The sequence below is a fragment of the Eublepharis macularius genome, chromosome 5 (genome assembly GCF_028583425.1).
Source record: "Eublepharis macularius isolate TG4126 chromosome 5, MPM_Emac_v1.0, whole genome shotgun sequence".
Lineage (NCBI taxonomy): Eukaryota > Metazoa > Chordata > Lepidosauria > Squamata > Eublepharidae > Eublepharis > Eublepharis macularius.
In genome coordinates this window covers 95,863,881-95,890,535 of record NC_072794.1, presented here as the reverse complement: position 1 = coordinate 95,890,535, position 26,655 = coordinate 95,863,881, and the positions used below count along the sequence as shown (strand labels likewise).

The 26,655-nt window shown below is 43.1% G+C and overlaps 1 protein-coding gene across 1 annotated transcript; it reads left to right on the top strand.

Annotated features, from left to right (window-relative positions):
- The first annotated feature begins 451 nt into the window (after positions 1 to 451).
- TSPAN1 (tetraspanin 1) lies at positions 452 to 26,107 on the top strand. The gene is made up of 8 exons (XM_054982018.1): positions 452 to 532; positions 1,169 to 1,233; positions 14,546 to 14,752; positions 15,135 to 15,209; positions 17,256 to 17,354; positions 19,592 to 19,729; positions 23,988 to 24,071; positions 25,196 to 26,107. The coding sequence occupies exons 2-8, from the start codon at positions 1,177 to 1,179 to the stop codon at positions 25,247 to 25,249; spliced, it is 714 nt and encodes a 237-aa protein (XP_054837993.1). The 5' UTR covers positions 452 to 532; positions 1,169 to 1,176; the 3' UTR covers positions 25,250 to 26,107.
- Positions 26,108 to 26,655: the final 548 nt, after the last annotated feature.

The following is a 26,655-nucleotide window of genomic DNA, read 5'->3' as shown; positions in this document are numbered from 1 at the left end:
TTCTCAGAGAATGGTCCAGGGTGAGTTCATGGCAGAACCAAAGTTCATAACATTAACCGTGCAGACTGGCACTGCTTGTGTGACTATCAAGCCAAACTCAGCTCACCAGTGGTTTGATAAAACTGCTGGTGTGGAAACTTCTCTAGGTCTTCAAATGTCAGAGGGATGGTAGTGCTGATGTAAAGCACCTGGATGGCCACAGGAGATAACTGATGGGCTGCCTTTGGCAGGGTGGGTCACAGGTTGTGAAGTCGTATTCAAGTACAACCATTTTTTTTTATCTAGCAATGAGTGAAGAAACATGTGTAGCCACTAGAGAGCAGTAAAGAATAAAGAAAGTTAGCCTCCTAGTCCTATAATTTTTTTTTTAAGTTGGTGAGGTGTGGCCTTTGTTCTAAAAGAAATTTGATTGGCCAGAAAGGGCGATGTTTTTGATAGGTTGAAGCAACAAGCAAAGGTTTGCTTAAGAAGCTAGTTGTCCTACCTCGTGGAACAGTAGAGTTTCAAGTTATTTTTGGAATTGCCCTTAAAGGTAAGTTCTGTATAGAATTGTGTGTAGGTTCTTTTTGTCATGGGAGGATGATTTCCTAAACTGAAGAAGAGATTTGATGTAAGTTAGGATTGTAGTGGGCTTTGAATGTGTCTTTCTTGGTGGTGGCAGGAAACTGCGTAGAGCCTTTCTGCTTAAAAAAAGTTTATTTGAGGAAGTTTTGTTTCTGTATCTTTTTTGACATAAACAGCAAAAAATACTGAGGATGTGAAACTGTATGCTAACTTGGTACAATAAAATGTCTCTAATGTTCTACATTATAGACTGTGTTAGTGTATTCCCTTAAATGTCTTTCAAAATGCTTGGTTGAGAAAGTGGGAGGAAATTTGTCTGGCTTGTAATGGGGGTCTTGCTCTTTTGGGAGCTGACTTGTGTTTCTTCCATATCTTTAGAGTTGTGTTTTTCTCAAAGACAAAAAAGTTATATGTTGAATACAAATATAGCAGTTCTAAACTGGCTATAAATTTCGTCTGTGCCTGTGGTCTAAACTATTCTTACCAAGAAGTAAGCTTCACTAAAACTTTTAAGGACCAGGTCATAAACTGAATTTTGTGTTCAAGTTCGGGAGGTTTTATATCACTGCAGCTAACTTACTAGCTCTGTAATTTCTTTCTTTAGATACCAATATGAGTTGCTTCAGTTTCTTGAAGGTCATGATGGTTTTGTTTAACCTGGCCATAGCTGTAAGTACTATTCTGTTTTTTTGGACAATGAGTTATATGGTACTTGGTGTTCTAGTAAAGGTCTGCTAAGTGAAGCTTAACCTTGGCCATTTTCACACTGCTTACCAGCCACAGAACATCATGCCCAGCTCCCGGAACGACAGCATCTTCCTGGCGCGATTTCACGCAAGAACTGCAGTTCTCTCCCGAAATCGCGCCAAGAAGACGCTGTTGTTCTGGGAACTTGGCGTGATGTTCCGTGGTTGGTAAGCAGTGTGAAGACGGCCCTTGTTAGTAGATCTAATAAAAGACCCATGAGGCTGTTAACTAAAAGCCCTGCACCGTTAGATCTAATAAACATGAGACAAAATACAGTTCAGGTTGCAACCTTAAACACCCTTCTGAATGTGGTTCAGATTGTGCTGGATGATGCCCTTCAGACTGATGAGAAACAGTTTGGATAGGTTTAGAAAAGAAATACCAGGCATCATTGAGAGCATGTTAAGTAGATATATAATTGATTAACATAAGGTTTGCTTATGGCCATATCTAATGTGTTGTTATTCATTTTGATCACATAAGGTCCTTTGTCCCACCTAGCAGTTACGAATTCCAGAAACACCAAGGGACTGTAAAGGGTTTATATCGGATTTATAGTCTGTGAATATGCTTATCAAAAACAAGGCATGTGAATAATCTTCGTTTCAAAGTAAATATCCCAAAGACTGAATTAGTTTATTTCCTGGCCCCTTCTGATGGCATCATGGGACTGGTACCACATGCCCCTTATTGTCTTGTACAGCAGGTGATTATCTGGTGCATATAAAGGGATGCTTAGTTCTGTTTAACCAAGCTAGTTATTGCTTTGTTGGCTCATCAATTAACTTTCTGTTGTACAGCAGAGAGCAGTTGCTTTTAGGACTGATTTCTAACAAACCTTATTGGTGACTGTTGGTTTCTGCAGTTGACACACCCATGGGGATAAGTGGAAGCAGCGCCAAAAGCTCCTGGTGTATTTGTTAAGATTGATGGATGGGTGTGTCTTCATGTAAAGGCAGGCCAAGCCTACAAAATGGCAATGGATAACTCAAATGCAATAATGATGCAAGCTAAGGTGCTCATTAAATTGTACGCACCTGTCTCTTGCCTGTATCTGGACAGTCTGAGTGGGTGTTACAGTTTCTATGAGCTTAGAGTTGGTTTCATACTTGTGCTGTTAATTGCACTGCAACAAACAGTGCAGCCCTTGTCCTGAATGACCCAATGATGCCTCTTCAGCAATGCTCTAGAGGATGTCTTGCATAGAGGGTTGCCAGCTCCAAGTTAGGAAATTCCTGGAGATCTGGGAGGTGAAACCTGGAGAAAGTGGGGTTTGGAGAGGGAAAAGACCTTGGCGTGGCATAATTCCATAGAGTCCACCCCCCAAAGTAGCCTTTTTCTCCAGGTGAACTGATCTGTGGCCTGGAGACCAGTTGTAATTCTGGGAGATCTCCAGCCATTACCTGGAGGCTGGCAACCCTACTTGCATACCAACTCACACTTCGGCATAGTTTAATCCAAATTGCTGTGCACTGTGGCACTAATCTTCTCTAATATATAAAAGGCAAGCCATGTTGTCGATGACTCATCTTTTATCCTGGTGCAGGCTCACTGAGGGGCCTGTGGGTGTGCCTGAGCCAAGCCTCTGAGGGGCTATGGAAGTGGCAGGGAGGCCCAGCATGGTGGTGCAGCCTTTCCAAGTACCCACAGAGGCCCAGCACAGCCCTCACAAGGCCCCACAGAGGCTGCGGAGGCGGCAGAGAGACCCGGCCTGGTGGTGCGGCCCTCACCAGGCCCCATGATGGCTGTGGGGGCGATAGTAGGGCCTGGCAAAGAGGTGCAGCCTAGGAGGCCCCTTGCCACCAGGAGGGGGCCTGCCAAATCCGTTTTCTAGAACCTATTGTTGGTTGCTAGTGGAAGTATAAGCAAAGTAGGCAAAGTATGCCAACAGCAGTAAAATCACTAGAGTGTGAAGGAAGCTGTTGTCAATTTACAGCCTTCATACAAATCACACCTGAACACATTCACATTGGAAAGTTACAAGTTACTGTGGTTCATTTTGCAACACTATAAAGCCAGTAGTGATCAAAATTCTATCATAAGAAGCTCCAACTTAAAACGTTTATTTGAGCCAATGCAACAAAAATTAACGCAAGGCAAGTCAGTTGCTATGCTGGATATGAGAGGAAAAAGATTAAAAGAAAATAATGTCCTGACTCCTTGATACTGTTTGGAAATGTATTTGATGCGGATTGTACTAATCTCATACTGTGTAATCCGCCTTGGGTCTTAATGAGAAAGGTGGACCTATAAATAAGTAAAATTAGAGGTTAACAGACTTGCATTGGAATCTTGTTACCGTGATTATTTTCTTAAGTAAAAGGAGACTTTGGCCGTGGGTGTCTGAAAAGCAGATGAGATTCCTGAGCTGCTGAGTACATGGAATCTACATGACTGTAAAGAAGCTGTAATGTTAACCTATGTACAGCTCATGAGGATTTGCTATGTTTACATGCACTGAAATTTGGTGCATTTTTTGTCTTTTGCATCTCTTGTGTGGTCATATGTGATGGTATATGCATCTTTCATTGCATGTTTGATTTATACGACCATATACAAACCATCTTTTAATACCTAGAATAATTTATGGGTTGCTCCAATAAACTTCTGGACAAGTAATTTCATCTCTGGGGGGGAAGATGGAAAAAGTCAATGTTCACCTTCAAGATTCTACAGTGCTGATTCTGCATTTAAGAAACGTGTCTCTTGTAGGCCAGGGGTCCCCAACCTTTTTGATCCTGTGGGCATGGGTGCAATTTTGACAGAGGGTAATGAGCTGCAGCTCGTAATGGCTGCCTCAGGAGGTAGAGCAAAATGGAATGCCTCCCTTCTCATACCCCCTTGGAAGAAGGAAATCCTGAAGGGGGAGTGCAACCACACACTGACTAAAGAAAGCCCAGATGACTACCGGTCCTCCTGATCCTACAGTTAGGCTTGCTATCCCCCCATGTGGGCCTGGGAAATCTCTGCTCCCACCTGAGGCCTCCTGGCCCTGCTCGCCCAGCTGGTGGGGGGAGCCAAGGCATGGGGGAGAAGCTTGTGCATGAGCTCCTACACTCCCCTGTCATACTGGGAAATGACATAATTTTCCAGTGTGACAGGGGAGTGTGGGAACTTGCATGCTTTGTGCTCATGAGAGGTAAGTACCCTACTGCCTCCCCATCCCCTAGCCTCCTGCATCCCCACTTTGGCTACTTGTGCCCTTGGCAACCCTTCCTCCGATGGAAAACCTTTCCATTCAAAAGAGGGTAGCCAATAACAAGCCTTGCCTTACAATGGCCCCACACACTTTCTGAAAATCTTGGAGGCACTCAGAAGCAAGGGAGGCTCTGGTAGGCACCATTTTGGGAAACCCTGTTGTAGGCCTTGTCATTTATAGTTCTTGGCAGACCATCTATTAGAAGAGATTGGTTCAGATTTTATCTCCAAACCTTGGTTTGGCTGTTGGGGGCCATGCCTCAGGCTCATATGTTACATTCTCCTCATGAGGGGTTACTTTCCTCACTTCCTGATTTGAGATCACAATCAAAATTGTTGGATACCATAAACCAGAAGTCAGAAAAGAGTTGGGGGGTCACATGGGATCAAATGAGCCTGAGGCAAAGCCCTATCAGCATGATTTTTAGGCAAAACCAGGTATTAAACCAAAGGTGAGCTTTCAATTGATTTGACAGATTATGCATTTTAATATGCTTCTTAGCTGTCCTTGTGAACTAGCTACTTTTTGAAGGAACACCAATGGAAAGCTGGCCTGTATGTAAAGTGGAGTACTGGATCCAACCTGTAGTATTCAGCAGACTACATCTGCTTGAGGTTTGCACTCTTAGTTCTTGCTTTGTGTGTGGCACATCTGTCCAGATTATGATAGAACTTGTGTTGTATATGAAGGTAACTATATGTAACTGTACCTTTTGAGATGAAGTGAACATTTGTGTGGGCTCTAGGAATCACTGGAAAATCTTTTAAAACCATTTCTAGCAATTCCTAGAGAGGAGTGCTGTCACTTCGAGGTTTCCCCCAGAAGTGATGATGTCATGTCATTGGGCTGGTGGCATTTTAATTTTTTTCTCCTACTGCCACTCCAAGCAATGGTAGGAAATGAGGTGACGCGTCCCCCATTCCCACTGGGGGACTGGAGAACCTAAGGTTGCACTACTCTATGTACTTTTTTTGTAAGGTGGTAAAAGTAAAAGTTGTAACGGTCATGCTTGTATTTGTTTTGGAGACAAACTCTTGCCCTTTAGAGTCCTACAAGGTTTTTTTCCTGGGTGATGGTCGAAGTGTTGCTTTCTTATGTTGCCAAGATATAAGTGAAGTTTGAGTTTGTGCATTTGTCTTCTGAAATCCACAATGGTTGATGATGTTCTCTGCCTTGAATCATTCTGTCTTGCAGTTCCAGCTGTTCCGCTTAATGTAGATCTAAGATACTAGCTGATACTCATGCCCTGCCCACTTAGAAAAAAGACTATAAGGAAATGGCTATGAAACTGGCTTTGTTTTTTTTCTCTCTGTCCCAACCCAAGAACATTGCCCAGCCTAGTATCTTTATGTAAATGTCAACACCTGACTTGCTGCTTTGTTTGAAAGCAAACAGGACTGGCACCTTTGGTCAAGGACAATGGCTTTGAATCTGTTGGGGGTGTTTCTGTACAGTGCTAAGAGCATAGCTGAATTTAAGTAACAATGGTGAGGCTGTGAATTGCATGTTGATTAACCTCTTCTCTGTAACAAGAGAATTAGCAAGTTTTCAGGGAATTCTTAAAGCACAGCAAGTTGAAACAAGACTAGTGATTGATTAGAAATCTAAGGAGAGAGGTCACTACAGAAACCTGATACAAAGGCAGAGAAGGCCTTCATCTTTAATGATTGCATAGAAGAGGGAATTTTGGCCAAGTGCATCTTGCCATGCAGGAATGAGAAGCTGCATCTTCTGCCATTCCATCTTCTGCATAAAGACGCGTGAACCTGCGTTTGCTGTGTGTCTTCTCCACCTAAGAGAGAGTTCCAAACACTCCATTTGTATATCTTTAATTGGCTTGTACCATCCTTGCCAATAGCAAAGGCATTAGACACAGATCGTATGGAATGGCCCACATTTCTTGCTTTCGGTTTCTAATAGATTGAAGAATGTTGCATACAGGGAGATAATTATTCCAGTGTACTAAAATACTGAGTTAGTTTTCCATGAATTTATTTTTTAGTTCATCTCTGTTACTATCTCTGGGTGTTTCCAGATGGGTTGTTTGCCCCAGTAAGATGCTCTTGAGGGAAGGCAGCATGGTATGCAGCCTGATCTCATCAGATCTCAGAAGCTAAACAAGGTCTATACGTGGATGGGAGACCACCAAGGAAGATCAAAGAGGAAGGCAATGGCAAACCACTTCTGCTTCTCACTTGCTTTGAAAGTCCCATACTAGGGTTGCCATAAGTTGCTTGCAACTTGATGGCACATATGTGTGTATGTAAGATGCTTTGGGGAAGTGGGTTTTTTCTCCATAACATCATGGGGCATCCATGCGCCTCCTAGGGTTTCCCCAGCTTTTATCTAGTCTTTCTCAAACCTGCTTCGCTCTGAAGCTTCGATAATGATCACAGCAAAGCTGGGATGGCTGCTGTAGGGGAAGGAAAGTTTGGTTTTTCTGCTCCTGCCAACTCATCATTTTTCCCATAAAAAGCCGTATCTTCCCCCCAATGCTAGGGCTTAAAAAATTGATTTAATGTCTTTATATTGATATACAAATATGTTTCATCTTCCCTGAATTCTCATCTTTCCTTTTTAAAAAATGTCTCTTGTCTCTTTCCTCATGTAGATATAAGGGAAAAGATTTTTTTTTAAAGTAAAATTAAAGGTAATGCAGAGAACCTATACAGAAGCCTTATCACCACTTCACTGTATTAGAAGTAGGGTCACTAACCTCCAGGTGGTGTCTGGAGATTTCCCAGAATTACAACAAGGGGCTGGCTATTCAAACCTCATGTTTCATAAATAAACTTCAGGGGCAATGAGCTCGGTACACCCAGATTTTCTCATATACTAAGAATAAATAGTATTCAAATCTCAAAGACAGTGCACATCAATTCATGGCCGACCTGGCCACCTGGATCCATGCTATGGTAACATCAAAACTTGACTATTGTAATGCATTATACATTGGTCTCCCATCTAAGTTAACTAGGAGGCTTCAATTGGTGCAAAATGCTGTGGCTCGACTATTATCAGGAGCGAGCAAGAGCTTGAACATCACCCCCATCCTACAATCACTTCATTGCCTACCTATCAGTTACCGTGCTCAGTTCAAGGTATTGGTTATTACATACAAAACCCTTCATGGCTTTTGTCCAGTATACCTACGGGGCCACCTCTCTCCCTATGTCCCTCCACGGCAGCTTCGTTCATCTGAACAGGGTTTCTTGCAGGTGCCAGCCTGTACATGGGCAAAATCAACAGTGGCCCATACACAGGCTTTCTCTGTGATGGCCCCTACCCAAATGGAACGGCCTGCCTGAGGAGGTCAGGAAAGCCCCCACCCCCATGGCTTTCTGCAAACAATGCAAAATTGAATTATTCAAAAAGGCCTTTTTTCTCAGCTAAGAGGGTGGTATTGTAGGAAAGGGATCCCAGATGTTTTGCTAATGAGTTAGAAACCATAGATTTCACCATTAAGTTGCCTTACATATTGTCTGTTGCTTTAAATATGTACTCCTATATACTACCTGTGCTTTATGTTGTTCAGTGTAAGTCCTAGAATTGATTATGTTCTGTTTCAGCAATTCCTCAACCCTATACTGGATCCTTGCTAATACTATATCTTTGTAAACTTATATTCATTTACCCCATGACATTGTTTATGGAAATGTTCTTGACACTGTATGGAAATGCTTGCCCTTGTCCTTGCCACTGATTGTACTAATCTCACACTATGTAATCTGCCTTAGGTCTCAGTGAGAAAGGCGGAATATAAATGACATAAATAAAATAAAATAAAATAAATAAATAACAATGGCCATGAATTCACAGCCGGACCATTGTTGGGCTGGGGGGCTGCAGCATCTTCTGTGACCCTGATATTCATGGTCTTACCTGAAAAAGAGAAGACAACAGGATTATAGACTGATTATTATTAGAGACTTATGTTAATCATGGAAGTTTTTTCTTCAACGCACCTAAAGGAGAAGAAAAAATCAATTTATCTTCAAAAACTTGTATGCTATAGATATTTATCATCTGTGTACAGGCAACATCCATCCATTTGATACTGTATATGAATTTATAATATGTGTATTATTGATTGTTACATGATTGATATTGCAAATTTGGGTATGTTGGAATATTGATTGAATTTTGTATGCATTTTCTGACGAACCGCCACAAACTTTTAGGCCAGTTCATTTGGTTCATGTTTTGGTTCGTAACTGCAGACAGCCTGGCACTGATCAATCAGTTTCCTAGGCAATGGGGGGCGGGGATGGACTTTCTGCAGCTCTGGAAGTGACCTTCAGCTGCCCCAGAAGTGATGTTTTCATGAACCAAACAAACCGGTTCACGAACTGGAGAAAGTTTGTAAACGTTCATGATTTGTGAAAAGTGACGAACCATGAACTGCACAGTTTGTTTTTAACCCAGTTCATGCCCATCTCTATTTATGAGTATTTATATGAGCACACAGGAACTTTGTATAGTTGTATGTTAGTATAAATTCATACTTGAATTTCTTTTTGTTGTTTATTGGGGCCTTTGATACCCCTATTCCTCCATTTGTGGGTTGCCCACTCCCTAGGTTGGTGCTTTGTTACTGGGGAAGCCTCTTATTTGGCTCTTGACATAGGTTGCTGGCTGCAGCAGGCAACCCTATATAGTGTTGCCCATCTCCATATGGAAGTATACACTAGCTACAAAGGCTCCTTCACCCAAGAACAAACCAATCGAGTGAAAACCTACACGTGAAGGAATAAATGGGAATACACGTATGTACTCAAAGTATCAAAATGCAGTTAATTTGACCTTGTTCACATATGGATAATTGCATATCAGTAGACAATCAACATAATTCATATACAAACCAAATTACACAATTCAAATTCCCATGGCAATGGTCAAGATTAGTACACATCAGATTCATATAACTATCAATGAGTCATATGCAGACAGTGCTCACTCTCCCCACCAGTAAATATTTTATGAAGGTTGATATTCCACGTCAAATGGGAGGAAACACCTCACTGTATAAAGTCAAAAGAGAGAACGTCCACTGTTAAGTCTCCCAGATAAGTATTTGAATCTCCCAAGTAAGTATCACAGGAAAGTGTTCCAAGAAGTACTCAATTAACGATGTTTATCTTATAATTTCTTTGGAGTGAAAGATGCAGAAAACACATCGGACGCCCCCACGGCGTCCTTTGCCCAACACTCAGGGCCAGCGTCTGTATCCTGTTGTTTCGTCCTATGACCTCCTCTGGGGCGAAATTATTCCAGTTGAAATGCTGCCAATAAACATCACAGTATTCAGAGTCCAATGATTACATAGCCTCCCAAAACATGCAAAGGGTAAACAACTTCAACAAACTCCATCCAAACATATCTATGTATTTTAAACTACAGTCTCAAAGCAGTTCATTCATAGAGTCAACCGCAACAACTGGGGAGAAACCTCCCCCGTGTGCTCAATACTTTTAAAGAGCTATCAATCAATTTGTAAGCCGCTCCTAAAGACCTCCCAATTAAACAACCTAGGTCCAGTCATAAAAAGCATGACAAATTGAATTCATGATTCAGACCCCTGGGTTGTACTGAATCCAACTTGTGGATACAAAGGGATTCTTTTTGTAGTAAAATCCTTTTTAAACTACTTTCTGGAATTCCCTGACCTGAGAATAAAACTGTAAACTTGAAGCTCTGTGTCCCGTGTTTTTGTTGTAGAAAGTGTTCCACTAAGGGAGCTTCCCTGACACTATTATTAATGTGTGACACGTGTTCTGAAATGCATGTTTGTTTGTTTTTTTTAAACATAATACTACAATAACACTACACAAGACTATCACAAGGAAAGGGAAAGGATGAAGAGAAAGGGAAGGGGCGGGGAAAAGGGGACATAAAGGGAAGGATAAACTACATTCAACACTACACTTCAATGTTTTCCCTTCATACTGCCATAATAGAAAAAAAAATAGCTCAATAAAATGATGATGGGGTGGTTAATCATACAGATTACACATTTCAAATTCTAATTAAACTTTCCTCCCCCTTCTGGGTCCCGGACGCAATTCTCTCTGTGCAACCGCAGCTGCGGTGCTCTCCTCCCCCCCCCCCCTCAGGCTTCTCCTTTTCTTCGTTCTTGGTACACTGGAATTCCGGGTTTTTATCCTCAAAATCCTTTAGTTGATCTTCTGATAGTATCTTATAGGCTTGATCTTTATGTCTAAACCATATTCCTTCCGGAAGTAACCATTTATACTTTATTCCATGGTCCCTCAGAAGAGCTGCGAACTTTTTGTACTTAAAACATCTTTTCCGGACTAGAAATGGAACGTCCTTTAAAATCTTGACTTTAAGACCCATAAAGTCCAAATCCGCATTATATGAGTTATATAGGATAGTGTCCCGAATCTTTTTAAATGAAAAGTCAATAATGATCTCGCGAGGCAGCTGTCGCTTTGTTGCATATTTTGAAGAAGCCCGACGGACCTCCAAAATGGCGCTTTTAACCTCTTCTTTAGTTGTCCTTGCGGGTGTCGCCAGTAGTTCCGAGACCAAATCCCACAGATCCTCATTTTCCTCCTCTTTCACATTTTGGAGACGCAAAATTGTCTGCGTTCGTTCCACCTGTAGCCCGATCAGCTGGTTCTCCACCAACTTCAGCTCTTTTTTCGTAGCCTTCACAAGTGACGCACTTTCCAGAGCAGACTTCTCTGCCCCCCCCCGCTACTTCCTTAATGGTTTTCACTTCGCTTTCAATTGAGCCCACCCTTTGATCAGTTTCATTCAGCTTGTCAACAAAGGGTTTTATGGCTTCCACCACCGCCCTGCGCACCAACTCTTCGAGCGACTCTCCCTTCTGCAAGGTAGCCAAGATTGACTTACCGAGAGCGGGACTTTGCTTCTTCGCTGCCATTTGGGGGGGGGGCGCCAGCCAAATCCTGGAACTCACCGAAGGGGAAGAGCGAGTCTTCTTCAGATCAACCTCTCCTTCACAAACGCTTGTAGAACAGAAGGGATTCGCTTGTTTACAGGCTTCCGCCTGTTTCTTTTATTTGCCGTTTCTCGTTGCCCGGCGGCACTCAAGGCGCCGCGCACGTCTGCCGGCCTCCATAGGGACAAACGGGCAATTCCCCCCCCCCCGCATTGATTCCAGGAGGTTCTTCCCGCAGCGTCCCGGACCCTGCCTCCCTGACTGGGAGTCCTGGGGGCTAATCCTTGCAGATCAGCTGCCCGGTCAGGGTGCCCGGTCGCTTCCTCCCGGACCTGCCGAGAGGAGCGTCCGGCATGGCTGAGAAAGCGAAACTGAATCCCCCTGAAATGCATGTTTTTAATGCCCTGGAAGTGCTCCCTACATACAGCATGTTGCATTCACAAATTTTTAAATACACCTCTCCCATGGACTGGCAGGTGGTGAATTGCCTTAATTGAACACTGAACTCTGTGCCTGGAATTGGAATCCTGTCACCTGTAATCGCTTGTGGGCAAAAGCGGCAATGGCTGCATTTAAAGTGCCCAACAGGTAATTTTCTATTCCTGATCCCTCTACCAAAATCCGAATGAACCAGCAGATCTTTAAGATTTCTAGTTCTTCGTAGTCCAGTTATGGGGGGGGGGGGGGTTCACAGCCCTTGATGTCTTGCACCAGGGACCAATATTTCCAAACAATCCCTTTGCTCTGGCATGACCGGGATGTAAAATCCACTGTCCAGACCAGTTGTTTCTTCTCATGCCTCTTTGTGTCAACAAACAGGTCATCTCTGTGGAAATTCATGGCTCGTCTCCGTGCATTATCCACAACCTCCCTTGGATATCCCCTACAGCGGAATGCATGCAACATAGCATTGGCTTCTCTAACGAAATCCTGTTGATCAGTTGCATTCCGTTTAATCCGAAGTAATTGACTAAATGGGATGTTATTTTTCAAGGCTCTCGGATGGTGAGAATTAAAGATTAAGTATGTATTCCTGTCTGTTGCCTTGTGATAGGGTCTAACCCCTAGGGTATTGTCTGGTTTTTTATAAACAGTGATTTCCAAAAAATTTATACACTTAACATCCCCTTCCCAAGTAAATCTGATGTTATGATGCAATGAATTCATCCAGGTCACAAAGCCATGGATGTTTCGTCCTTGTATACGTCCATCCCACACGAAGGGACTCGACTGGTTGTGGAGAGGGCTTTGAGATTACGGGCAAACCAGAAGCCGTCCACTGCTTTCTTGCTACAACTCTTTGACATAATGGTAGAAAAGAACTATTTTCGTTTTGGGAATCAGTTTTATTTTCAGGTCAGAGGGGTTGCCATGGGATGCTCCATGGCTCCCAGTGTGGCAAACCTTTCCATGTCTCATTTAGACGAGGAATTTATTTATAATCGAGTGTCCAACCCTTTTCTTGATGATATGCTTCTATATTGTCATTTCATTGATGACTGTTTCTTGATCCTTAGAACAAAAGATTGTGTGGAGGGCTTTGTGACCTGGATGAATTCATTGCATCAACAGGAAACAACATGATACAGACGCCGGCCCCGAATGTTGGGCAAAGGACGCCGTGGGGTGTCTGATGTGTTTTCTGCATCTTTCACTCCAAAGAAATTATAAGATAAACATCGTTAATTGAGTACTTCTTGGAACACTTTCCTGTGATACTTACTTGGGAGATTCAAATACTTATCTGGGAGACTTAACAGTGGACGTTCTCTCTTTTGACTTTATACAGTGAGGTGTTTCCTCCCATTTGACGTGGAATATCAACCTTCATAAAATATTTACTGGTGGGGAGAGTGAGCGCTGTCTGTATATGACTTATTGATAGTTATATGAATCTGATGTGTACTAATCTTGACCATTGCCATGGGAATTTGAATTGTGTAATTTGGTTTGCATATGAATTATTGATTGCCTTATGTTGATTGTCTACTGATATATATATATATATATATATATATATATATATATATATATATATATATATATATATATATATATATATATATATATATATATATATATATATGCAATTATCCATATGTGAACAAGGTCAAATTAACTGCATTTTGATACTTTGAGTACATACGTCTATTCCCATCTCCATATGGAGCCTGGAGTTCCCCAAGAATTACAACTGATCTCAAGATAGGAATACCACCGCTTGGCATCCCTAGGATGATTTGGGGGGTGGGTACAGGTGAACTGGCATCAATTCTGGTGAAAAAAACAGAAGCAATGTCATGCCATCAGCAACTACATTCTAGGATTTGCCAGAATTCTGTTTAAAACAGAGTTTTTAGCTAATCCCAGCTCATTGTCATAATGTTGCTACCAGTTTTTGCTGGAAGTGACATTGTATGCCAGTGTGCGCGCACGCACACACACCAGTGCCTTTACCTGTCAGTGATATAATGAGAGAGCTGGAACCCTTATCTCCAGATCATAAAAACCAGTTCCACTTAAGAAAATGGCAGCTTTGTAGGCAGGACTCTATGGTATTATACCCATCCTGAGCTCTGTCCTATCCCTAAGCACCGCCCCCAAATCTCCAAGAATTTGCCAAGCTATAGTTGGCAACTCTTGTTTCTCAAGTTCCTAAAAGCTGCGGGGTGGACATGTCTTACTCCCTTGAGTTTGTGATTGAAATATTGGCGAAATAGGGATCATGAGGCAAAAAAAGATCATGAGGGCCCCTGCTCTCCGCCATTTAAACTTGGTACTACTGTAAATATCCCATAAACTTATTTGTGTGTTTTTAACTAAAGCTGACCAGCACAGTTTGTGACTAACCAATCATGCCAAACACAGCTCTTCAACTGTGGAAACCCTTCAGGAACTTGAGAGACTTTAATTCTGCTGCCTTCTAGAGCTGCAACAACTGGGCAGAGAATGGGAATGTTGTCATATATTTTGGTCATCCTAATAGTGTGGAGCTGGTCTCTTTACCTTGGTGAATCACAAGTTGTGCAGGATTGAGGTCAGTTGTAATTCCCCACCCCCCCTGCTCACCTACTTGTTTTTGGAAATAACTTTCTTTTCTCTCTTAGCTTGGTGGAGCAGTGCTCCTGGGCATTGGAATCTGGGTCAGTGTTGACAGCAGTTCTTTTGTCAACCTGTTTGGCCCACTGTCCTCCAACGTCTTGCAGTTTGTGAATGTGGGCTATCTCCTTATCGCCATTGGAGCTGTTCTGTTCGCATTGGGCTTCCTAGGATGCTGTGGAGCTCAAAAAGAGAGCAAGTGCCTTCTGATCACGGTAAGATACTAACACAAAACAGTCGTGGTCTCTGGTCTCCTGCATGTCTACCTATGTAGGAGGGCTCATCTATAGGAAAAAAAGTATTGAGGGCATGATGGGAAGCTGTCTTCTTCATGATGGTAGACAATTGAGACAGAAGGGTCTCTGTACCATGCGGTCAATTAACCACACGGTAGAATTTCTGAAATCCTGACTCTTCCGTGTGTGGTAGATTTTTGCATGTGCGTGCTTCTCTCTTAGAATATTCACTGATGGATTTTGATCCTCCACTCTTCTTTGCAAAATGATAAACTGTAGAAAACATTTGCAGTCATTACATTGTTTTTGCTCACTCCATAACAAATAAGTACATCAGTCTGACTCTTCTCTCTCTTCCTAGTTCTTCTCCATTGTCCTGATCATCTTCATAATCGAAGTTGCTGCTGCAGTAGTGGCTCTGGTCTACACATCTGTTGTAAGTTGAAGGGATATGAGTGTGAGGCAAGAAGGATTGAGAGATAGAAGAGTAGCCTACTATCTTCATCCGTGGATTTTTTTGGTGGCCAACTTGGATGTCTTGAATAGCTGCTGATAGGGATGCCTCTAGCAAGCATGACAATCCTCCTCTTTCAAGTAGCAGACTTCCAGTGTGACAATGATTCACCATCGTGTGTTGTAAAATACTGGGAGAAATGTTTACATTCAAAACACTCTGCAAGAGCAGATAAAATTAGATCTCTTTGCAAGAGTTTTTTTTTCCTTGTCAAACTAAGAGGGGTTCAAGAGCCTGTTTTAAAAATGGTTGAAATTTACCGTGAAAAGGCTTCTGTTAATATTTGGAATGAAAATATGACAAATTAGTGCAATTGCTTTTGTGTATTACATATAGGAATTTGATTAGAGTTAATTGAAGTAATTTAAGGTAATCAAGTGGCTTAATGTGCAAAATGGGTTAGGAACTTCTCAGAACTGAGGCTAAAATTACCTCTGGCATTTTTATAGAACTTCTAAAGAAGGCATACATGACAAATTAAAATGCATGACAATTATTTTAATTTCTCCTTTAACATACAGAAAAAATTAGTTGCATACACATAAGAAAAGGTAAACAGATTCTTGCAGCCTTTGGAAGGAGATCTATGAACCTATAAGGTTACCTTTTTTACCTGTGGGAGGAGATCTATGAACCTAGTTTATAGCTATAGAGACATGAGAAGCCAAACTAGAATAGGGTGGGAGCAACCATGGTGGTTTCATCATGTATCTGTCTGTCCTAATAAAAATAGTTTCATGTGTCTAATTTTTAGTATCAAAAGAGATGTGCAAGAGTGAATGCTCCATCTTCCTCCTCTTTTTACATTAAAGAACTAATGTTGCTTTCCAGCTTTTTACACTTAGCCCGACAAGGGAAACTTAATTTTATTTATTTTACTGTATTTTGTTATACCCTGCCTTTCTCCTCAGTGGGTACCCAAAGCAGCTTCTAAGGCAAGGGGGAGGGATCAAACCTGGGTCATCTAGAGTCTAGTCTGTCACTCTAGCCATTGCAGCGCTCTGGCACGTAAGATCCAATGTGCCCAACTTTACTTTTTCCTTTTCCTGGCAACATCCCAACTGGTATGCTTCCTAGCAATGGAAGTGTTATCTGCTAGAAAACAGGTTAGCACAAAGTCCTTACTAAAAGAGCTACATTTGATTATACCTCATTTGAGTTCCCCAACTGAGGCTCTTTAAGAAGGAATCAACACTACCCTGTTTGTTAATGGATAACTCCTCTGACGAAGATGCACATGGAGCATGACGGGGCAGTTACCAGAAGAAGCAGGAAGTGAAACACACTCTGACATGAGAGGCTCAAAAGCAAACATTCCACTGTAAAGAACCCTTTGCTCACAACAAAGAGAACTTCCACCTCCCACACACTGGATATGGTTAACAATTCTTTAGCAAGTACCTAAGTAAAAGCTAAGTAATAGAAAGTGACCTGTATGCATCACAGTTACAGAAAGAATAGACCTCCAAAATGTGCAGGACTCCTTTATGCAAATTGTCTAAAAAGTCCTACAGGATTCAGTAGGACTTTCCCAAATAAATATAGCTAGAATTGCAGGTGTCATTTGTTCTATACAACCAGCTTAAATTTGGATGTCTTGTATAGCTTTCTGCAGTATAGATTTACAGAGCAATCCTATGGAGAGTCACTCCAGTCTAAGCCCATTGACTTCAATGGGCTTAGACTGGAGTAATTCTCCATAGGACTGCACTGTTAGTTATACGGATCAGATCAAAAGGACCCCTTGACCTCAGAAAATGATATGCATAACTATTGGTCCAAAGAATTTTTGTAAATATTCAGTTCTTGATTTCTATTGTATGCAAGTGAGAAGAGGTGAGGTAGCAGTTTCTTATGAACTGATGTTTCTCATACTGTGAAAACAGATATAATTTGGGATTGAGTCTTTAGTTCTCCAAAAATATTGCTATTATGTTTGGGCATAACTATGTTTTTTTTTCTTTGTAGGCAGAGACTATATTGCAAGGAACAGTAACACAAACATTGAAAAAGGACTATGGAAATAATGAACAAGTGACCGGCATGTGGAATAATACAATGTCTGATGTAAGTTGTTCTGCAGAACAGACTGTAATTATATAAAATGATCAGCAATGAGTGTAGCATAGAATAGTGGGCTACTGACCAATATTCTGCTTGACGTTCTATAGTAAACTCCAATGATATTTTGGATTGCTTTTATGGTAGCTGAAGTAATGATGAAATTGATTTGCTTCATCATGATTTTTTGACTTCTACTGTAATATCTGTCTGATTCTACCTGGCAATCTTTGACAAGGGCACAAGGAAAGGACGCAGAAGCAACCAGCAAAGGTTATAAAAATGGTGTTTGGAGTACAAGGTGGATAACAGACTTTCAGTAGATAATTATTGGTTTAAATATCTAAAAAGGTGACATTAAGCTGATAGAACTGCTGTGAGCAGAACAAGATGTCATGAGTTTAGGTATGCCAAACTCCAGGTGGGGCCTGAAGATCTCCAACTGCTGTCCAGACTATGGAGATCAGTTCCCCTGGAGGAAATGGCAGCTTTGGAGGGTGGACATTATTATTTTTTATTAAAACATTTCTATGGCACATTTCCATATTCTTCAAGGCAACTATGGCATTATACTCAGCAGAGGTTCTTCCCCTCCCCAAACTGTGCCTTCTCCAGGCTCTGCTTTCAAATCTACAGATATTTCCCAAACCAGAGTTTGCAACCCTAAATGAGTTTCCTGTTGCAAAAAACTTTCTTTTATTGAAATAAACAGAGAATGAGGAAGGACTATTTATAGCAAGAGCTTTTTAAAACAAACTGAGTTGTTCAGCAAGTTTGTTAGTTTAAATGTTTAACTTGCAACTGTGCTGTTTCTGCAGATGAATTTGGATCTAGGAGTTCTTTGGTAAAAGATCTGTTCCAGTACCATGACCATAATGGGCTAGAGACAAATGTAGAGCTTTCATGGCCGGGGATCTTCCAATTAGGTCTGTTGGCTGCTGCTAACAACACTCAAGTTCTTAGCCAGAAACCTGCCAAATTTGAAAAGATGCTAACATGTGCATTTCCCCTACTCCACTTCTAAATCTAACACCCTGAAAACTTTTCCTTTTCTATCTGCTTTGCATCATCACCTCTGAAAGTGGAAGAAGCAACTTGCTGTTTAAACTGATCACTGGAGGCAAACATTTCTTGAAACGAAGGTTTCATTAGCAGATAATACTAGTAATAGGGTTGCCAACTCCAGATTGAGAAATTCCTGGAAATTTGGGGGTGGAGCCTGGGAAGGGAAGGGAGCTCCGGGGGGTATAGTGCCATAGAAACCACCCTCCAAAGCATCCATTTTCTTCAGAGGAACTGATCTCGGCAGTCTGTTGATCAGTTGTAATTCTAGGAAATTTCCAGGCCCCACTGGAGGTTGGCAGGCCTAGATATTTATTTATTTATTTAATTCAATTTATATTCTGCCCTCCCCGCATCAGCAGGCTCAGGGCGGATTACAATCCGTATAGTAATTTAAAATACATATAACTTTAAAACCAATAAAACCACATAAATATTTAAAACACACAGCAGCAGACGTCTCCAATAACCACCACTCAACCATCTCCAAAGTATTTAACAGGCTGGGTGGGTAGGGGGGCATGTTTTCCTCTAGTCGGCCGGTGGGGAGGCCCAACCAGCGTCAACCATAACTTCCACTTCCACTATATCATTCCATCCCCTGCATTGGGTGAATACTCTAATGCTGCAGTAACAGCATAGAGTTGTATGAAAAGAATGCAACTTTTTTTTCACTCTGTGCAAAACATCACATTTACTCCTCTTTTCTAAACTGTATTACCATTTGGAGGACTGTGTTGCCCAAGGCATTCAAAGGCAAAGAGTTCAGGCAAGTTCTGAATGTATATCCAATCCAGCTTTGCAAAAAGTTGTAGCTTGTGCTTGAGTGAACTGAGGAAAAGCATACTGCAGCATAAAACTGGCATCTTCAGGAGGGCCTTTAGTTTCTTACTAGTGATGTAGTGTATATGGCAAAGTGGACAGGTGTCCTTTCTGCTTGCTCTGATACTGGAGATAGTACTAAAAGAGGAGCAGTAGCATCCTGTGCAATTAAGGTGGCAAGGATTTACTAACATCCCTAACTGTTCAAGTCTGCTCAAGACCCTGATTCTAATGAGATGATGATGGTTTTATAAGTCGCTGAGCAATTCCACTGTCTTATGAAAGTGATACTCATGATGGGACCCAGGAATTTTTAGAAAAGTCTGTAATTATGCTAACATCCCTGTTTTCTTCCTTAGTTGAATTGCTGTGGCTTAATGAACTACACAGATTTTGATGACTCATTCTACTGGAATAAACACCACCATTATCCATCATTTTGCTGCAAAAACACCACTGAATGCACTGCGACATTAGCTCATAGCTCTGAAATACCAGTAAGAAAACAAATGACTATTCTTTATATTGTGTGCTGGAGGGGACAGGATTGGAAGTGACTTTTATACCTAGCCTGTATATTGGTGTCAATCATCTCTCATCAGGTGAGAACGGTATTTCTATAATAGACAGGGCTTTTTTCTGCCAGAATGCTCTGGAACAGCATTCCAGCAGTTCTCAAAACTGAACCGGCCAGAATTGGGCCCAAATCGGCCTGGAGCGGCTGCTGGGTGGGGGAACACTCCCCCGCCTGGCAGCAGCCCGATCCTGGCCATTTCAGGCCTGATCCTGGATGTTTCAGGCCTGATCCTGACCGAAACAAGCCTGAAACAGTGAGGATCGGGCCTGTGCCAAGTAGGGGAAATGGGCCCAAAATGGCAAGGATCAGGCCTCTGCCAGGTGGGGGAAACACTCCTTTACCCGGCAACGGCCCAATCCTGGCCATTTCGGACCTGAATTGGACCCAAAATGGCGGGGAACAGGCCCTAAATGGCCAGGATCGGGCTGCTGCCAGGTGGAGGAACACTCCCCCACCCATCAGTGGCCTGATCCTGGCCGCTTTGGGCCCCAATTGGGCCAAAACAGGCCCCAAACAGCCAGAATCAGGCTGCTGCTGGGCAGGGGGACACTCCCCCACCTGGCAGCGGCCTGATCGTGGCTGCTTTGGGCCCAAACTGGGCCGAAAGGGGCCCAAAATGGGCCCCATACTGCCAGGATCTGGCCCGAAGCAGCTTGGGGCGGGGAGGCGAGCAGACTCAAATTGCAGGAGCACTCCTGGGGGGTGGCCACGTCCTGTGTGACGACATCACTTCCTGGAAGTGATGTCATCACACGGGTTCCAGAAGCACACGCACACACGCATATGGTACCACTGAGTTCCACCACCTTTTTTCACAGAAAAAAAGCCCGGGTTATGATGTTGCTTAAGGCCGGTAGAAAAACCAAAATCCATTGGAGAGAAAAAACCTGGATGCACCTTTTGACTCTTGCAGTTTGAGGGTGTATTTTATCGATGGTGCTTTGTGAATTCCACTCAGATAATAACTTTTGGCAAACATGAGGTTCTGAATTGGGCCTAAAGGGGATATGTCTTTTTTAAATGATGGGTTTAATGTATTTTATTGTTTTTAATGAGTGTGTTTTATGATTTTTTAAAATACTGTTTTATTTTACTGTTGCTCACTTTGAGTCTCGGCTTGGTCAGAAGAAAGGTGGGCATACAAACCTTCTAAATACATTCCTGGTGGTTTTGTGGATAGAATTTCTAGGTAACTAGTTCAGCTAGAGTTCTGTGGTGTGGATGGGTCTGCATAATGGCCTCTACCATGGACATGGCTGCTGGGATCAGTCCAAAATTGTGTCTGGAGGGCTTTGCAGAGGCTGTGGCTTGTGTGACAGGGATTTGGCTCTCCCTGCTGAATGACTTGCTACTGAGGCAGGCCCAATCTTATGCGGTGCTTCCAAATGTGCACAGTATTTTTCCCAGATGTGCTGGATTGTGAGAATTGCTCCCTTAGTCCCTCTGCATAGACACTAATGCAGACTGGGTGCTCCATGCTGGGAGTAATTGGATGGAGTTGGAGATAACTCATTCTGTGCAAGCAATGGCCTGTACAGAAGCCTTCTAGTGCCAGTGAAGTCTAGGTATGTTCAGGTGCTATTGGCAAAATTAAGGAGGGTGCCACCCAGCTTCCTTCTCTCCCTCTCATTGCCTTACATTTGAATGGTCGCGGACACGGGGTGTGGTGGCAGTAGCAGCTCAGGGAAGAAACCTCTGCCAGAGTTGGCCTTGAAATTGGCCCCACCCCCTGACCCCCTCACAGCAGTGGCTACTCTTTTGTGGCTTGGACTACCATATTGATTGTGTGGCTGCATCTCAAGGTAGTTGCTGCCTTGTGGCTGCTCCTGTGCAGTGATGGCTGCTACAGCTTGAGCCAGCTGCTTGGGTGGGGTGCTCGGCCCTGGCCTGCTGCCCACTCCAGGTACTGTTCCTTGCTGTCGCTGGTTTGCGCTGCTCCTTGAGTAACAGCAGCAGCCTGCCTTGCAATAGCCTTCTCAACACTGAAGTCATCATAGTGACTTCTGCCCTACTGTCCCGAGATGAGATGACAAAAGATGGCTGGAGGGCTCCTCCCATTGCTGCTGCATGAGGGCAGGCATGACGCAGCAGTGGTAAGAGATGAAGGCTAGAGGAGACTTGGAAAAATCAGATGTTAGGCAGGTGGAGGCCAAACTCCAATTGCTCATCATTCTATGCCTGCACAGCCTTCCTATCTACCACCACTAATCTCCCCTATAGCTGATCGCCCAAGCCACTATGGCTGCAACTTGTGCGACAGGCAGAGCCTGCAAGACAGTTATGGGGGTGACATGACAACCCTCAGCTTGGGGCCCAGGACAGATGTCCCAGTTGCTCCATGGTTACAACCACCCTTGAGGATGTCACTGGAACCTTGAGGCTACAAAAGTTGCAGATAGTGACATACATACCACCATTCCACTCAGCTGAATTTGAAGCCTTCATCCAGCTTGTAAAAAGCCACTAAAACAGGGCTTTTTTTCTGGCACCTCTTAAAAATACTCATTTGACGGGAGTATTAGGCAGTTTGGGCCATTTGCGGCCCATTTTGGCCCAAAATGGCTGAAATGGGCCTGAAACAGCCAAGATCGGGCTGCTGCAGGGCAGGGGAGGGTTACCCCATGCGGCAGTGGCCCATTCCAGGCTGATTCGGGCCTGATCTTGGCTGTTTTGGGCCTGTTTTGGCCATTTTGGGCCTGCTTTGGCCCAAATCGGGCTTGAAACAGCCAGGATCGTGCTTCTGCCAGGTGGGGAAGGGTTCCCCCGTGCAGCAGCAGCCCATTCCAGGCCGATTCGGGCCTGATCTGGGCCGTTTTGGGCCCATTTCGGCCATTTTGGGCTAGTTTTGGCCCAAACGGTCAGTATCAGGCCTGCTGGGTTGGGGAGGGATCCCCTGTGCAGCAGTGGCCTGTTCCAGGCCGATTAGGACCCAATCCAGGCTGTTTGGGCCCGTTTTGGCCATTTGGGGCCTGTTTTGGCTGAAACGGCCAGGATCAGGCCTGCCAGGTGGGGGAGGATCCCCCATGTGGCAGCAGCCTGTTCCAGGCCAATTTGGGCCTGATTTGGGCCAAAACAGGCCCATTTCTGTCCAATTCATGCGCACGCATGCATACGGTACCCAGTGAGAGCAGAACCACAAGTGACAAAAGGCACAGATTGGACACTTGTCAGCTTCCCTCAAGTTTTGATGGGAAATGTAGGCATCCTAGTCTTGAAGCTTGGCTCTCTGACTGCTGTCCAATGGACTTTTCAACTGTCACTTGTCAACATTCCGCCAAGCTGCCTACATTTCCCATCAAAACTTGAGGGAAGCTGACAAGTGTCCAACCTGTGCCTTTTGTCACTTGTGGTTCTGCTCTGAGTTCCACCACCTCTTTTCTCAGAAAAAAAGCCCTGGAAGTATGAGGAAGGCTTCAAACTCTGCTCAAGTAGAATGGTAAGGTACATGTCATTGTCTTGAATCCAGCAATACACAAGTAAAAATGAAAACAGACTTAGCACATTGTTGAAGGCTTTCACGGCCGGAGAACAATGGTTGTTGTGGATTTTCCAGGCTGTACAGCTGTGGTCTTGGCGTTGTAGTTCCTGACGTTTCGCCAGCAGCTTTGGCTGGCATCTTCAGAGGTGTAGCACCGAAAGACAGAGATCTCTCAGTGACACTTTTGGTGCTACACCTCTGAAGATGCCAGCCACAGCTGCTGGCGAAACGTCAGGAACTACAATGCCAAGACCATGGCTATACAGCCCGGAAAATCCACAACAACCATAGACTTAGCACAGTTCTTCTTGTGCAATAACTAGCACTTTCCTCCATATATCTTATAGGGGCCAGAAATTGTTTGCACAAGTTGTGCAAGCGGAAATGGAGTTTAGATACAATATATTTAACATGGTGCAGGAGGATAGCATGAGGACATTTTCACCCTTGTGCTTGTACAAGAATCATAATGCACGTAGAAATTCTCCCCTGGATCCAAGCCATTATCTTGCTGTCCCCACACCTGCCTTGTGCAGGATGGTTGCTGAAGGGATGATCTTTTTGGTAGCAATCCAGTGCTTGAGCCAGCTTGGTGACCTCTGAAATTCAACTCTTGCCTGTTTCTAATGCATATTTCTTGTTTGCCTGTGAACTGTGCTGTAATGGAAACCTCTCTCTCTTTTTAAAAAAAAATTCCTAGGGCTGCTTTCCAAAGTTGCTGTCTGACATACGTTCAAATGCTGGTGTGGTGGGAGGAGTTGCAGCTGGGATCTGTGTGCTGGAGGTAAGTTGACTGAGTCTTGCAAGCCCCTTTTGAGCCCTGAGCTGTGTTGCTATAGTTCATGATCACCTGGGCCCTTCAAGGGAAGGAATGCTCCTCCCTTTCGCAGAGCCCTCGTGTGGTTTGTATTAGATGGAGGATGATGTAGGGTTGTCAGCCATTGGGACTGGAGAAAAAAAAATGTCCTGACCCTTTAATAAAGGCTTAATAGAATGTTATTTATCAGATGATATTTGTTAACTCCATGCCATGAAAAGCTTTAGCTGCCCATTTTTGTAAATTAAACCTCTATTAAAGTGACAGGGTACTTTCTTACAGGCCTGTTGAAATTCCTATGATGATTAGTTTCTTCAGCTTTCACCTGGTGACTTCCTGAACATATTTTGGCAATATTAGAAGCTTGATCATTATACTTCTGTATATCAGTGCCTTGACTGTATACCACTGGTGTATTTAGCTCTATGGCTAAAGTGTCGACACTACGTAGCTATTCTTTCTATGCATCCTGGAGCATGAGCAAAAAATGCCAGCTAAATTGAACCTCAATGAGCAGCAGATTATTTGTGCATAGCTACAGCTACATAGTAGTGCAGGCAGCATTCCTGTGTGTTGAAATGACACATGGTCCCGATGAAGAAAGAACCCAGTTCATAATATTCTTAACAAAGGTCTGATTTGGGTCACCACTGGGAACGTTTTCCTGTCTTGTGGAACAAATGTGCAAGCTATTGTTAAAGTTGCATGCAGGAGCCCAAGCCTTTCTCCTCACTGACTGCTGGAAGTACAGAACACAGGACTGGTAAAGAGTGTTTTGGTGTAGCAGAGGCTGATTCAGGTTTGAGAAACTGTGTAGAGCTTCGAAGGAGATGCTGCTCTTTTAACTTGGGAGAAATTGGTCCTTAATGTGTGGGACGATAAATAGTTAATTACAACTTGAAATGGAGGTTCAACTGATTAATGTTGCCAGCTGAAGGACTTGTCTGTCCTGAAAGCTTTATTCATCCTTTTCTCCCTCTTCATAACAAATGTAAGAATTAGTAAGAATATATGGCCTTTTCCAAGTTTTAAAACTCTGTCCGTGCAAGGAACTTGAGAAACTTGTCCTTCTATCCCATTTTGTTTTCCAGATTGCAGCAATGGCTGTGGCAATGTACCTGTACTGTCGCCTAGATGAGAAGTGACTAGGATAGAAGCCTAGGAGGATCCCCAACCAGAAGGCGGGAGAATGGCGCACACAGCAATCTTTTTTAAAACCTGTGTCCACAGCAATCAAACATTTGTTGGGCCTGAGGCATGTCATGTGATTAATTATTTGACTCTACTGAGCTGGAATCTGTAGTATGTACATAAATTAAAAGTGGTATGATATGAAATTTTTGTCATGCAGAGGGCTCTTGTGTCAAAAGCCAGAGATAAGGATACCAAAGACTGAAAGGAAGGCAGTGTTTCTCCCTTCCAGAAGGGCCTCTGTTACTGCAGGGAACTTTCAACTGACTTGGATACCTGGGCATCCTGAGACTATTATGAAATCTCTCTTTCTCTCTCTTTCTCTGGGAGAATGAATGGTTCAGAATGCTGCTGATTGTTTTAAAAGGCTCCCATTCCTATGCAAATAATAGTTCTAACCTCCAGATGATATAAATGGGAGTCAATCACACTCCTTTTTGTAAATACCCACCTAACAAACTACTAAAACCAAAAAAACAGCTAGCTGTTTGGGGATGGGGATGTGTGGATAGAAGAGAGGATCAGTTCTTCTCTGCATATCAGTGTGTGTGGGAACTGAATTTGCCTCACCCCTCCCCTACTTCCTCCCCTCCCCTATATGCTAATTGTGACAAACCAAAATCTGTCTGGACTTCTGGATAAGCTAGACATATCAGAAGAGAGTTCCACCTATAGCAAGTCTTATTGTATATTAAGTCAGTTCTCTATATATGTATTTTTTTACTCTTTGTGGATACAACTTAATTTATAATTTAACTAAAATTGTACTGTTTGCACATTGATTATTGCAATAAAATCTACTTTTTAATGAAGTCTTGTGGATATGGATGTCATGATAACATAGCTTTCAATTCTTACAACTTCAGAATACCTTTAGGAAAAATGTGATTTGAGTTAATACAGCTTCCTTCAGAACATGTGTGCATTCTTACCCAGGACAGAGGGGTTTTTTCCCCCTATTTTTGATAGATAAGCTACATCAAAGAAAAAATAGTCAGAATTTGGAGTGTGTATATAAGTGCCCTTGTGATTTTTTTAAAGCAGTAGCTAATGGGCAAACCAAAAAGCCAGCCCTGGCTTGGACCATGTTGCAAGTAAAAGGGATCATGTGAGGGTTCTTCTGCTACAGGCATCCCTTCTCAGGGGCCCTTCAGCCTGGAGCAAGCAAGGTGCCATATTGGCTACCACCTAGGGTTACTAGCCCCCTGGTGAGGGATTCCCTCCTCTCAGCCCCCATCCCCTCATCTCTCACCTGACGGGGGAAACATGGAAACAGGCCTAGGAACCCCACAGCGTGCTCCCACATGCTCTGGAGCACTTCCACACTTCTGAGCACTTCTGTGGAAGTGACAGCAGGTCA